This window comes from Hemitrygon akajei, chromosome 13 (assembly GCF_048418815.1).
Source record: "Hemitrygon akajei chromosome 13, sHemAka1.3, whole genome shotgun sequence".
Taxonomy (NCBI): Eukaryota; Metazoa; Chordata; class Chondrichthyes; order Myliobatiformes; family Dasyatidae; genus Hemitrygon; species Hemitrygon akajei.
Window position 1 is genome coordinate 94828542 of NC_133136.1, and position 14267 is coordinate 94842808.

At 41.1% G+C, this 14267-nt stretch overlaps 1 protein-coding gene across 11 annotated transcripts in view; it reads right to left on the minus strand.

The window, feature by feature from the left end:
• map9 (microtubule-associated protein 9) overlaps positions 1-14267 on the minus strand; it is a 260518-nt gene that overhangs the window by 129525 nt on the left and 116726 nt on the right. For 9 of the 11 annotated variants that reach the window (XM_073065102.1, XM_073065097.1, XM_073065099.1 and 6 more), the window contains 2 exons: positions 13254-13462; positions 4663-4742 (listed from right to left, as the gene is read on the minus strand). In XM_073065102.1, coding sequence (XP_072921203.1) covers positions 4663-4742; positions 13254-13462 — 289 coding nt within the window. The remainder of the gene's footprint in view (positions 1-4662; positions 4743-13253; positions 13463-14267) is intronic. The other 2 variants (XM_073065101.1, XM_073065100.1) reach the window with 1 other exon arrangement.

Sequence of the window (14267 nt, forward strand, 5' to 3'; positions counted from 1 at the left end):
CAGGTCCAGATGGTCTGCATCCTAGGGTACTAAAGGAGGTGGCCCCGGAAATTGCGGATGCATTGGTAATCATTTTCCAATGTTCCTTAGATTCAGGATCAGTTCCTGAGGATTGGAGAATGGCTAATGTTATCCCACTTTTCAAGAAAGGAGGGGGGGAGAAAACAGAGAACTATCATCCTGTCAGCCTAACATCAGTAGTGGAGAAGATGCTAGAGTCCATTATTAAAGATGAAATAGTGGTATATCTAGATAGCAGTGATAGGATTGGGCCGAGCCAGCATGGATTTACCAAGGGCAAATCATGCTTGACTAATTTATTGGAGTTTTTCGAGGATGTAACCAGGAAGTTGGACAAGGGAGATCCAGTGGATGTAGTGTACCTCGATTTTCAGAAGGCATTTGATAAGGTCCCACATAGGAGATTGGTGGGTAAAATCAGAGCTCATGGCATTGGGGGGAAGATATTGACATGGATAGAAAACTGGTTGGCAGATAGAAAACAAAGGGTAATGGTGAATGGGTGTTTCTCGGAATGGCAGGTGGTGACTAGTGGGGTGCCACAGGGCTCGGTATTGGGACCACAGCTGTTTACTATTTACATCAACGATTTAGATGAAGGCATTGAGAATAACATCAGCAAGTTTGCTGATACAAAGCTGGGTGGCAGTGTGACATGTGATGAGGATGTTAGGAGAATTCAGGGTGACTTGGATAGGCTGAGTGAGTGGGCAGATACTTGGCAGATGACGTTTAATGTGAATAAGTGTGAGGTTATCCACTTTGGGAGTAAGAACAGGAAGGCAGATTATTATCTGAATGGTGTAGAGTTAGATAAGGGAGAAATACAAAGAGATCTAGGAGTCCTTGTTCATCAGTCACTGAAGGTGAATGAGCAAGTGCAGCAGGCAGTGAAGAAGGCTAATGGAATGTTGGCCTTTATTACAAAGGGAATTGAGTACAAGAGCAAGGAAATCCTTTTGCATTTGTACAGAGCCCTGGTGAGACCACACCTGGAGTATTGTGTACAGTCTTGGTCTCCAGGGTTAAGGAAGGACATACTGGCTGTAGAGGAAGTGCAGCGTAGATTCACGAGGTTAATTCCTGGGATGTCTGGACTGTCTTACGCAGAGAGGTTAGAGAGACTGGGCTTGTACACGCTGGAATTAAGGAGATTGAGAGTGGATCTGATTGCAATTTATAAGATTATTAAGGGATTGGACAAGGTAGAGGCAGGAAATATGTTCTAGATGCTGGGAGAGTCCAGTACCAGAGGGCATGGTTTGAGAATAAGGGGTAGGTCATTTAGGACAGAGTTAAGGAAAAACTTCTTCTCCCAGAGAGTTGTGGGGGTCTGGAATGCACTGCCTCGGAAGGCAGTGGAGGCCAATTCTCTGGATGCTTTCAAGAAGGAGCTAGATAGGTATCTTATGGATAGGGGAATCAAGGGATATGGGGACAAGGCAGGAACCAGGTATTGATAGTAGATGATCAGCCATGATCTCAGAATGGCGGTGCAGGCTCGAAGGGCCGAATGGTCTACTTCTGCACCTATTGTCTATCCTCTTACAGAGAGAGGAGGGCGGAGCAGGTTGATGGACAGCTGGTGTCCAACATGGGGAGATAAATATCAGGTCAGCTGCTGGACCCAGACACACACGGTTTTGGAGACTGAGTGAGCTTATTGTGCCCACAGGAAGGTGGGATTTTGGAGGATCATTCAGGAGAATCAATCAGTGGCTCTCACAGTGCAAAAAAGGTGTGACCGGTGGGGAGTTATTTGTGTGTCCAAATAACCCTGGCCTGGGTTGATAATTCCACCACGGAAGAATGGTCGCCTTTGTTTTGTGGTCACATTCGGTGACTTTAAAGGAAGAGGGTAGAGGAAAGGTTGAAACAGAAGAAACCTAGTCACAAAGAGGTCACTGTTTGGACTCTCTCCTCTGTAGCCCGAAAGGAGTGAGTTTGAGTTCCATTTGAATACGAAGGTGTGACTGTCACGTAGTTAATCCACAGGAGTGGGTTCTCTGGTAAGGGGGAAACCTTTGTGATTACCACTTGTGTGTTACCCTTGTTTGGGTGTGGTAGTTCACTGAAGAAAGGCACCCCTGTGGCAAATAACTGCAGGAGTTATTTCGTATGTCGTGGAACTGGATAAGTGGCTATCATAGTTGAGAGTGTGGGGTAACCTTGTGTGGAAACTACCTGTGTGTGATAATCCTTGCCTGGGTTGGTAGTTTTACCACTTGAAGATGGTACCTCAGTGATAAGCTACTGTTGGTGATAATCCATATGTGGATTCTGTTTGAGTATCCTGTGGCCACCACTTTGGGATGACCCATAACTGAATTCGGGTGTGGTACCACCTGTGTTGAAAAGGATATTCATTGAAGATGATTGTCGGTGATACTTCGTGTGTTGAGTGGAACAACTCCAGAGATAAAACCTACTGCTATTGGAATATCAACATAATTGCCTTCTCACAACATATGCCATTGGATTACAAATCTCTCTCTCTTTACCAACAACAGTAACCTTGTGCATTGAACTGACCTTTCTTACATATCAGCATAAGACTGTACCCATCCACCCCTAGGTTTGAAAGAGCCTAGTTTTGTTCCTATTTCCACACTTATGTACATATATATCATTGCTAACCTGTTTGATATATTTGCGATTATAGTGCTGTATTGCGTAGTTTACTAATAAACACTATTAGTTTATTGCAGGGGTGTCAAACTCATTTTAGGTCACGGGCCGGATTGAGCAAAATGCAGCTTCAAGCGGGCCGGATCAGTCGGACACGTGCGAACGCAGCTTTCGTTGCCTCCGTTTTTTCAGCCTGCTCTCATGTGTCTCAGTCTCTGCTATAACTACAAATTGTTTCACTTTACAAATTCCGTTTCTTATGAAGAAGACTGCCGAGCAAGACTGCCGAATAAACACTAAAAACCCTGAAAACCTGGTACCTGAATAAACTCAGCATTAGCCTTATCATACGCCATAGGCGTTTCGATTACTGGGGCCAGCTTTAATAGTAATTAAATATTATCTCACGGGCCAAAGATAATTCCACCGCGGGCCGGATTTGGCCCGCGGGCCTTGAGTTTGACATATATGGTTTATAGCAATACCAGACTCCAATGCGTTTCCCATTTCTGCTGGTTCTTTAACCCATCACAGGGTACGTGACAGTGATGTACATGCCATTTTATACACTGAGTGAGTTCATAAAAATTATGTTAGTAGCTGTATGTACCCCCCCCCCCCCACCTCTGCTAACTGCATTGCATGAGCTCTACAGCACCATCAGCGCCATTCTAACCAAATAAACTAATGGTATCTTCATTGTTGCTGGTGATTTTAAACATGCAAACCTAAAAACAGTCCTGCCTAAATTCCACCAGTATGTTGTTTTGCTACAAGAGGTGAAAATATACTAGACTGGTTTATACTAACATACCAGATGCATACAAAGCAGTTTCCCGGCCTGGGCTCTTAGATCACTTACCTGTTACATTAATTCCAGCATACAAACCACTGATGAAACAGGCCAAACCAGTTCTAAAGGTTCCTAGACCAACTCCTTAGTCACACATTAAACTGCATTATCTTGCTAGTTTTGGCCTCACTAGCACGTGGCATGGTTAGCAATCCTGAGATTACAACCTTGGAGGTTGTAATCTAGCATCTAGCTTTAATTTAGCAGCTAACTCCCTGAAATCCCGATGTAGAACCTCAATCAAGTTCAACATAAGCTTCAGAACAAATGTATAATTTTTAACAAGGCTGATACCAGGCTTAAGAATTTAAGGCTGAGCTCTGAAATTTCAGACAATATTCAGCTCAAAATTTTATCTCACATTTACACCATTTTCTCTGTTTCCTCTTCTGGAAATGTCAGATTCAATCCAGTTCTTATTTTGATCATTGTCTGATCAAAATTATTATCTCACAGAATAGTTACATATGGAATGAGAACATTCAGCCTGTTGAGCCCATATGAGTAATCCAACTCGGCTCACTGCCCCATGCTCTCTGGGTAGCCTTACAATTTATTTCCCTTCATATCCTTACCCCTTATGAATGCTTTAATTGTATTTGTCACCACCACTCCCTTAGGCAGTACATTCTGGATCCTAACATCGCTCACCATAAGAAAGCTTTCTCTATTGTCACATTACTTGTGATTGTTTGCACTTGAATGTCCAATCACATTCAATGGTCTTTGTTCCTTTCTATGCGCTTTCTGATTTTACATATTTGAATAGATCCTTTCATCACCTTCCAAGAACAATTTCAGCTTCTCAAGTCAGTACATCTAACGAGAGGAAATTTCCAGTTTCTAGGCCCTGAATGCTTAGAAGATTGTGACTGGCTTCTCAGCAATTTCCTTCTTTACTGCCCTTAGTAGACTAGGGTGTATTCCTTTGAGGCCAGATAATTCAAGCAGGTGGTTTCCAGTCTAATCCAATCCCAGTTACCATTTTCATTTTGAATAGAGATGTAAAAATATGATTCAACAGCTTTCCTGACATGGATAAAACAACAGTCTTAAGAGAATATGGAAATGAAGCTCATGTGAATTAGCAAGTAGTATCAAAGAATGGCCATAAAGAATAAAGGTCCTGCAGAGCTATGAGTATAATATTTTTGAATCACCTTCTACTTTTTGATTTTCCACTTGTTTCTGGATTTTGACTCTCGATTCCCATCAACTTCATCCCTGTTTGGGCTTTTTCCTGTCAAGTACAAGTAAACATTTTCATTTGTAAATGTTTATGACAAAAACAAAAATTGCAGATGATAGAAAATATAACATCAAATGTATTTCTAACTGAACCATTTAAATCTGTAAAGTGACAGGGATCATTTCTGTTCACTCTTTCCAAGCCTAATTATTTCTATACACCTCAAGAAACCTTCCCAAAGTTACCTTTGTTCTGTGCCGGAGACAGTCACTCTCATACCCATAATTCTACAAACTTGTTATGCAGTTTTGGCATGACATTGCATTCAATGCCATTACAGTGCAATTGCCCAGTATCTTCTTGATTAGTTTATCTGCTCTTTCTCTAACTTTGGATGTTTTGGGGCATTCATCCCAAGTACTTCTGTCCTTAAATATGAATACAAAATGCTTGAAATACTCAGTAAGTTAGGAAGTTTCTGTGGAGACAAAAAGAAAATCAATGTTTCAAAATGATAAAAGGTAAAAATAACAAATGCAGAGAACCCTGGTTTTCAAGAGATATTGAGGCCCTGGTTAAGAGAAAAAAGGTGCTTAAAGGATATAGGCAAGTAGGAAAAAGATTAGCTGTTTATGGAGTACAATAAATGCAAGAGAATACTTAAGAAATTAGGAAGACTAAAAGAAGGCATGAAGTCACTCTAGCAGACAAGGTGAAGGAGAATACAAAGGATTGCTAGTGACAAAATTGGATCTCTGGTAGACCAGAATGGTAATCCATGTGTGGAGCCAAAACAGATGGGGAAGATCTTAAATGTATTCTTTGCATCTGTATTTACTCAGGAAATGGACACAGAGTCTATAGAAGTGAGCCAAAGCAAAATCAACTTCATGGTCCCTATACAGATTACAGAGGAGGAAGTGTTTGCTGTCTTGAGGCAAATTAGGGGCAAATTGAGGCAAGCCCTGACAAGGTGTTCCCTCGGACTCTGTGGGAGGGAAGTGCAGAAAGTGCAGGGACCCAAGCAGAGATACGTATTTAGATCATCCTTAGTGACAAATGAAGTACTGGAGGATTGGAGGATAGCCAACGTTGCTCCAGTATTTAAGAAAGGCTCTTAAAGTAAACCTGGAAATAATAGGCCACTGAGCCTGACATGAGTGGGAAAGTTACTGGAAGGTATGCTAAACAACAAAAAAATTAGTATTTAGATTGACACGGACTGATTAGGGATAGTCAGCATAGCTTTGTGCATAAGTCATGTCTAACTGATCTTATATGGACTATCTAGAAAAATGGCAGATGGAATTTAATGCAGACAAGTGTGAAGTATTGCACTTCAGTAGGACAAAATAGGAAATGAATTGAGGAGTGTAGTAGAACAAAGGGATCTGGAAATACAGGTCCATAATCAGAGGTAAACAGGGTCACAAAAAAGCCTTTGGCACATTGGCCTTTATAAATCAAAGTACTGAGTACAGGAGATGGGATATTAAGGTTATATCAGATGTTGGTGAGGCCTAATTTGGAGTATTGTGTGCTGTTTTGATCACCTACCTAGAAAAAGATGTAAATAAGGTTGAAAGAGTACAGAGAAAATTTACAAGGATGTTGCCAGGATTGGAGGACCTGAGTTATAAGGAAATATTGAATAGGTTATGATTTTATTCCTTAGATCGTGGAAGATTAAGGGGAAATTTGATAGATGCATATAAAATTCAGAGGGGTATAGATAGGGTACATGCAAGCAACACACAGGCAGCATCGATGGAAAAGAGTAAACACTTCAATGTTTTGGTCAGAGACCCTTCATCAGGACTGGAAAAAAGATAAGGAGTCAGGAGTAAGAAAGTGAGGGGAGGGGAGGAAGAACCACAAAGTGATAGGTCATACAGGTGGGGTGGGGGAGGTAGGGATGAAGTAAAGAGCTGGGAAGTTGATGGGTGAAAGAGATACCTGGCTGGAGAAGGAGGAATCTGATAGGACAGAAGGCCATGGAAGAAAGAAAAGTGGGAGGAGCACCAGAGGGAAGTGACAGACAGATAAGGAGATAAAGTGAGAGAGAGGAATGGGGAATGGTGAAGGGGGTGGGGGCATTACTAGAAGTTCAAGAAATCAATGTTCATGCCACCAGGTTGAAGGCTACTCAGACAGAATGCTGTACAAGGTATTGCTCCTCCAACCTGAGTGTGGCCTCACATCGTGACAGTAGAGGAGGCCATGGACTGACATGTTGGAATGGGAATGGAAAGTGGAAGATCCCACTTTTACTGGCGGACGGAGCCTCGGTGCTCAGTGAAGCAGTTTCCCAATCTGTGTGGGGTCTCACTGATATAGAGGCCACACTGGGAGCATCAGATACAATAGATGACCCCGATAGACTCACAGATGAAGTGTCGCTTCACTTGGAAGGAATGTTTGGGGCCTAATAGTAGTGAGAGAGGATTGTGAGAGTGTGGAATGAGCTGTCAGCGCAAGTGATGCATGCAAATTTGATTTCAACATTTAAGTTTGTTTAGATACATGGATGTAGTGGTACAGAGGGCTATGGTCCTGGTCCAGGTCAATGGGAGTAGGTAGTTTAAATGGTTCGGTAAGGGTTAGATGGGCTGAAGAGCCTGTTTCTGTACTTTACCTTTCTATGTCTGGAAAATTGCAAATGTTACTATACTCATTCAGAAGACATGGAAGTAAAAGACAAGAAATTATTTGTTGGCTGTGAAGTTGTCGGTATCCATTATTAAGGATGAAATTTTGGGATACTTGAAGGCACGTGATAAACTAGGACAAAGTCAGCATTGTTTCCTCAAAAAGAAATATTCCCTAATAATCTCTTCCAACATGTATGGAGACAGGGAGAACTGGTTGATGATAACCATGCATTAAAATTGACTACACACACAAAATGCTGGAGGAATTCAACAGGCCAGGGAGCATCTATGCTGTGATGCTTGGATTTCCAGCATCTGCAGATTTTCTCTTATTTGTGATTGAAGATTGGCTGACTGGCAGGAGACAGAAGGTGGAAATTAAGGGGTCTTTTCTGTCTGGTTGCTGTTCTGCAGAGGTCAGTGCTGTGACGGCTTCTTTTCACATATGTCAATTACTTCAGATGATGGTACTGATGGGTCATTGACCAAGTTTTCAGTCAATTCAAAGATAGATGGAGGAGCATATGGTGTTGAGGAAGTACAATGTCAGCAGAATGACTTAGAAAGATTTGGAGAATGTGCAAATAAGTGGCAGATGGAATATAATGTAGGCAAGTGCATGCTCATGTACTTTGATAGAAGGAATAACAGTGTCAACTATTTTCCAAATGGAGGGCAAATTCAGAAATCAGAGATACATAAGCAATTGGGAGTGCTCATGCAGGATGACACATAGCGCAATTAGAGATTGTTCATACGATGTTGTGGGCATCACTGAGTTGTGGCTGAAAGAAAGTCATAGTTAGAAGTTTAACATCAAAGGATATACTTTGCATAGAAAGGACAGACAGGAAGGCATCGGTGGTGGTGTGGCTCTGTTGGTAAGAGATAGAATTATGTATTTAGAAAGAGCTGACATAATGCCAGAGAATATTGTACCTTTGTGGATGGAGTTAAGAAACTGCAAACCATTACGGGAATCATATACAGGCCTCTTTTTCATAGACGCTGCATGGCCTCCTGAGTTTCTCCAGCATTTTGTGAGTGTTGCTTTGTTTTTCCAGCATCTGCAGATTTTCTCGTGTTTGTGAAAAACAAAAGACCATCCAAACACCCAGTGTGAGGAAGAGAGAGGAAAAAAAAATCAAATTGTGCAAACAATAAAAGCAGGCAAACAGCATTCAGAACTGAAGTTGACAACGCCAGGAATCACTGCAGTCATTCCAGCAGACCACAGCCTCAGTCCAGCCTATAAACAAGCAAACCCCGTGGAACAGCGAACCGAATCGTATCCACCTTGACCAACCATTTCAATCTGCCCAGCGCTTAAGTCATCCAAACCTCAGGTCATTCCTTGCCTATGGGCTCGGGCTCCACAGCCTTGATATGGCCAGTACCCATCCTTACCAATTCGGCTCAGCTCTTAAATCGAATAAACCTTGGAATTTTCCTTGCCTTGCCTTGTCTCTGCTGCATCAAATTTCCCAACCCTTCCCAATTTGGCTTGGCTCTTAGATTGATCAAACTTTGCATCTTTCCTCAGCTTGTTTCACCTCGCCTCAGCTCTATCTGAATTGTCTCCAACTCCTTCCTGGAACTGCAGCAATCATCCTGCGCAAGGAAAACTCCAGTCACACTGCAAAAATGCCTTATCGTACAGGCAATTCAGTTCAGCTTGGATAGGGAAGCCACAGGCTACTGTTTGCAATGATCAGTGTGAATAATGAAGTATTTAGTTGCTTTCTTTGTTTCACTGGCCATCAGCACGTTGTCATTTTAACCAGTTAGCAGTGCCATCTTAAACCAATGCTTATGGAGTATAGAAAATCGAAGAGAACATTGAAGAGAGAAGTTAAGAGGGCTAAAAGGTGTCATGAGTTTGACCTAGGAGACAAGGTGAAGAAGAATCCTAAGGGGATTCTACAGGTACGTTAAAAGCAAAAGGATTGCAAAGGACAAAATTGGTCCTCTGGAAGATCAGAATGTCAATCCATGCACTGTGCCAGAAGAGATGAAAGAGATCTTAAATGAATTTTTTTTTGCATCTGCATTTACTCAGGAAATGGACACAGAGTCTATAGAAGTACTGTATATGCCATGGTATTTATTTAGTTATCGAAAGACAGCACGGAATAGGACATTCCAGACTTTTGACCCGTGCTGCCCAGCAATCCCCCAATTTAAACCAAGCTTAATCAAGGGACAACTTAATCACAACCACTTAGCAAGAAAAGAGCATGACCTGAATGGTGGGGGTCCTTGATGATAAATGCTGCTTTCCTGCAACAACGCTCCATGTAGATGTGATCAATGGTGTGGAGGGGCTTTGCCTGTGATAGACTGGGCTGTATCCACAGCTTTTTTTTGGATTTTCAGTTCAAGGGCATTGGCATTTCCATACCAGGCTGTGATGCAGCCATTCAATATACTCTCCACCACATATCTATAGAGGTTAGTCAAAGTTACAGATGTCATGCCGAATTTTCGCAAATTCCTTGGAAATAGAGACACTGCCATGCTTTCTTTAAAGGGTTTAAACTAATTTGGCAGTAGTCTTACCCTAGAAAGGGGCACGAGACAGGGTTTTGCGTTATATCTGGAACCATTAGCTCAATACATCAGACAAAATTAAGATATCAGGGGAATTACTATTAAAGGGACAGAGCATAAATTGGCTTGTTACGCGGATGACATTTTTTATCTATCTAGGGCAACCAACATATTCTTTACCTAAATTGATGCAATCCTTTGAACAATATGGTCAATTATCAGGATACAAGATCAACATAGATAAAACCCAATTACTTTCATATTACTATAGCCCACCAAGAGAAATTGAAAGTAGATATCCCTGGGCATGGCACACAGAGTCTTTCAAATATTTGGGCATCATTATGCCAAAAGATTTGGCAAAATTATCAGAATGTAATTATCAGCCTTTATATAAAAAAAATTAAGGAAGATATGGCAAGATGGAACCTGATTCCTTTTTTCAGTCTCAGTTCAAGGGTATATTAAAATGAATATACTGCCCAGACTGTTATATCTCTTTCAGACCCTACCAATAGAGATTAATCAAAATCAAATCAATGAATGCAACAAGATGTATATGGATCAATGAATATGTTGTAAAATAAGATCACTCCCTACTCGTACATAGTTTTTTTTCCTTCTGCTTGTTTTTTCTCTCCACTTTTCTCTATAAGTTTATACCTCAGATAAATACTATGTGGAGATTTGTGACATATATGTTTATATGATATATATGTACAATGTCTGAAGTACATCTTATGGAAATGTTTGTTTGATGATGAACTTCAATAAAAAAAAAAATTACAAAAAATAAACTAATTTGGCAGGAGGATGAGAACCAGAGTGACAGCCCTGAGGATGAAGTAGTTGGCTTACAAACACAGGCAGTGTGCAGCGATACTGCTAGCAAGGAGAGGCTGATGTTTGCAAAAAAGTGCAATGTGTTGCAATGAAAGTATGAATACAGGACTGAAGGTGTTATATTTGAATGTACACAGTATACAAAATAAGGTAGATGAACTTGTAGCACAGTTACAGATTGGCATGTAAGACACTGTGAGTATCATGGAATCATGGCTGAAAAAAGATGATAGCTTAGGAGCTTAACATCCAAGGATACACATTATTTCAAAAGGACAGGCAGCTAGGCAACGGAATGGCATGGCTCTGTTGGTTAACAATGAAATAAAATTATTTGAAAGAAGCGTCATATGATTGGAAGGTGTTGATTCATTGTGGATAGAGCTAAGGAAATGCAAGGGGAAAAAGACCCTGATGGGAGTTATAGACAGACCCCAAGACAGTAGTAAAGATGTGGTCTACAAATTATAATGTGAGATAGAAAATGCATGTGCAACCCTCTCACTGGGCTTGTATACAAACTTGGCTCGTTAGCTAACTCTACTAACAGCCACGTGACACAGCAGCAAGAACACCACCTTTCATAAGCAATATATACCGAGAGTCAGTATGATTTGGTGTTCAACTAAACAGGAAAGTTGTGATTTTCTAGAGAAGGACATTGATTGTAGTGACTGCTGTTACGTGCAAAGTTAACATTCGAAAAAAAATAAGATCATACACTGGCATAAAATTACAAAGGAAATATATTTACCAAATTCTGAACTTTAATAAAGTTACTGAAAAAGAAAAGAAAAATAAAAAGAGCCCATTACAGTTAAAACAATCCAATGTGCACATTAACATTGGAGCTCATATCTGTAGTAGTCGAGTATAACACGTGTTTGGGAGCGGCCCGACTGGATTTGAACTCAGGAACTTTCGCTCCAGAGTCTGGAGCTGATGTCACTGCGTCACCAGCCGGCCCAATGGGTAACCCTAGGTAATTTCTAAAGGAAGTACAGGTTTGCAACAGCATTGTGGGCTGAAGGGCCTGTATTGTGCTGTCGGTTTTCTATGTTTCTATATCCCACATTCTGGCTACTGTCAGAGGCCTGTACATAACTCCCATTTAGGATCTTTCTACCCTTACAGTTTCTTAACTCTACCCACGAGGATTCTACATCGTCTAATTCTATGTCATCAAAGGATTTGATTTCATTTTTTACCATCAGAGCCACCCCTTCCCCTTTCTCACAGTGTCACTATACACTGCACTGACTTGTAGGTATACCACATGACCCACCTTCAGCCTTATCACTCCAGTTCCGATCTGCCTTCAAAAATACTTCAAACCCCTTTGCAAACCTTCCCACAAGGATATTGGTCCCCCTCATATTCAGATGAAACCTGTCCTTTTTTGTACAGGACATACCTTCCCCAGAAGAGATCCCAATGATCCAGAAATTTGAAATCTGAGCCACTTCCTCAACCTGACTAGTATGTGGTACATAGTATGCATTCTGTCCATAAGTAGCTTAGAAAACCATGTTGGACAATGCTTAATTTGCACTGCAATTTGGCAATACTTTCCAATAACACTGAACTAGCAGGATTATCCACACCCTAAACTTCAAACAGAAATTATAATTCTGTACTATTAAGTAAACAGAGTGTAGAACAGAGTGACACACACAAAATGCTGGTGGAACGCAGCAGGCTAGGTAGCATCTATAGGGAGAAGCGCTGTCGACGTTTCGGGCCGAGACCCATCGTCAGGTAGAACAGAGTGATCTTGGAACAATGGTACATAGTTCCCTGAAGGTGGAATCTCATGTGGATAGGGTGGTGAAGAAAGCTTTTGGTATGCTGGCCTTTATAAATCAGAGCATTGAGTATAGGAATTGGGATGTAATGTTAAAATTGTACAAGGCAATTTTGTACAAGGCATTAGTAAGGCCGAATTTGGAGTATTGTGTACAGTTCTGGTCACCGAATTATAGGAAAGATGTCAACAAAATAGAGAGAGTACAGAGAAGATTTACCAGAATATTACCTGGGTTTCAGCACCTAAGTTACAGGGAAAGATTGAACAAAAGTTAGGTCTTTATTCTTTGAAGCGTAGAAGGTTGAGGGGGGACTTGATAGAGGTATTTAAAATTATGAGGGGCATAGATAGAGTTGACGTGGATAGGTTTTTTCCATTGACAGTAGGGGAGATTCAAACAAGAGGACATGAGTTGAGAGTTGGGGGTAAAAATTTAAGGGTAACACGAGGGGGAATTTCTTTACTCAGAGAGTGGTAGCTGTGTGGAACGAGTTTCCAGTAGAAGTGGTAGAGGCAGGTTCGGTATTGTCATTAAAAGTAAAATTGGATAGGTACATGGACAGGAAAGGAATGGAGGGTTATGGGCTGAGTGCGGGTCAGTGGGACTAGGTGAGAGTTAGCGTTCGGCACGGACTAGAAGGGCCGAGATGGCCTGTTTCCATGCTGTAATTGTTATATAGTTATAAACAACCCAAATTTTGCTTGCATTACCTCAGGACAAAAGGTGCTGGAGTCCAATTTGTATACATTGACTGTTCTGGAAAGCTTTGAATCTGAAGTTGAACAATGGGTATTTAAAAGGTTATCATCCTGCTTCTCCAATTCATTACTCCTTCCATGGTTACTTTCCCTTTTTAGAAAACTGTAACGTGGTTTTGGTTTGGGAGATTCATCTCTAGTAGAATTCTTCACTTCCTTTTCTTCACAAAAGCAGAAACAGAAAATGGAAAAAGTACAATTAGTGGCTTTTCTTCTTGTGATACAGACATGTTAGCAATATACAATATTAAGGACTTGTACAGCCAATGGGAAGAGTGGTAGAGACTAAGGTAGAGTCCATTGGTAATTCCATCAATTCAAGCTGCTTCACATGTTAAATCAAGAAGTACATCACCAACCAGAGTTACTGTATATGATGCAATACACTGAGCATGACATCTTTGAAAATGGCATAAAAACACAATTTACTGTGATTGCGATTGAATGATTCAGTTCTACTTAAGTACTGTACATGGTATTAATTGACTTAAAAAAACTATAGTATGGGAAATCATTCTCGATACTTCATCACAAACAAGAGAAAATCTGCAGATGCTGGAAATCCAAGCAACACACAAAAATGCTGGAGGTACTCAGCAGGCCAGGCAGCATCTATGGAAAAGAGTACAGTTGGCATTTCAGGCTGCAGGACAAAAGAGTCCTGTCAGATACCTTTTCAGCCAGGAGTGGATTACATAGGACATCTAGTTAATTCTCCATGTTGGCACTTGTGTTCCATTTAAGCTTCTACCCATTAATCCTCTTCATAGGCTTGTCCAGTCTTTTCTGTTCAGTTTCTTCAATCCCTCCCTGTGCCAGACCACTCTTTGAATTTTACATAGAAACATATATAGCATCTGTGTCCCTAATTTACCCCCATTCGCCTAGGGTGAACCGCTGTCGCCCCGCCAACAGTGCAATACTTCGGTGTAAATACGGTGTAATGCCCCCTCATACATGCTCGCA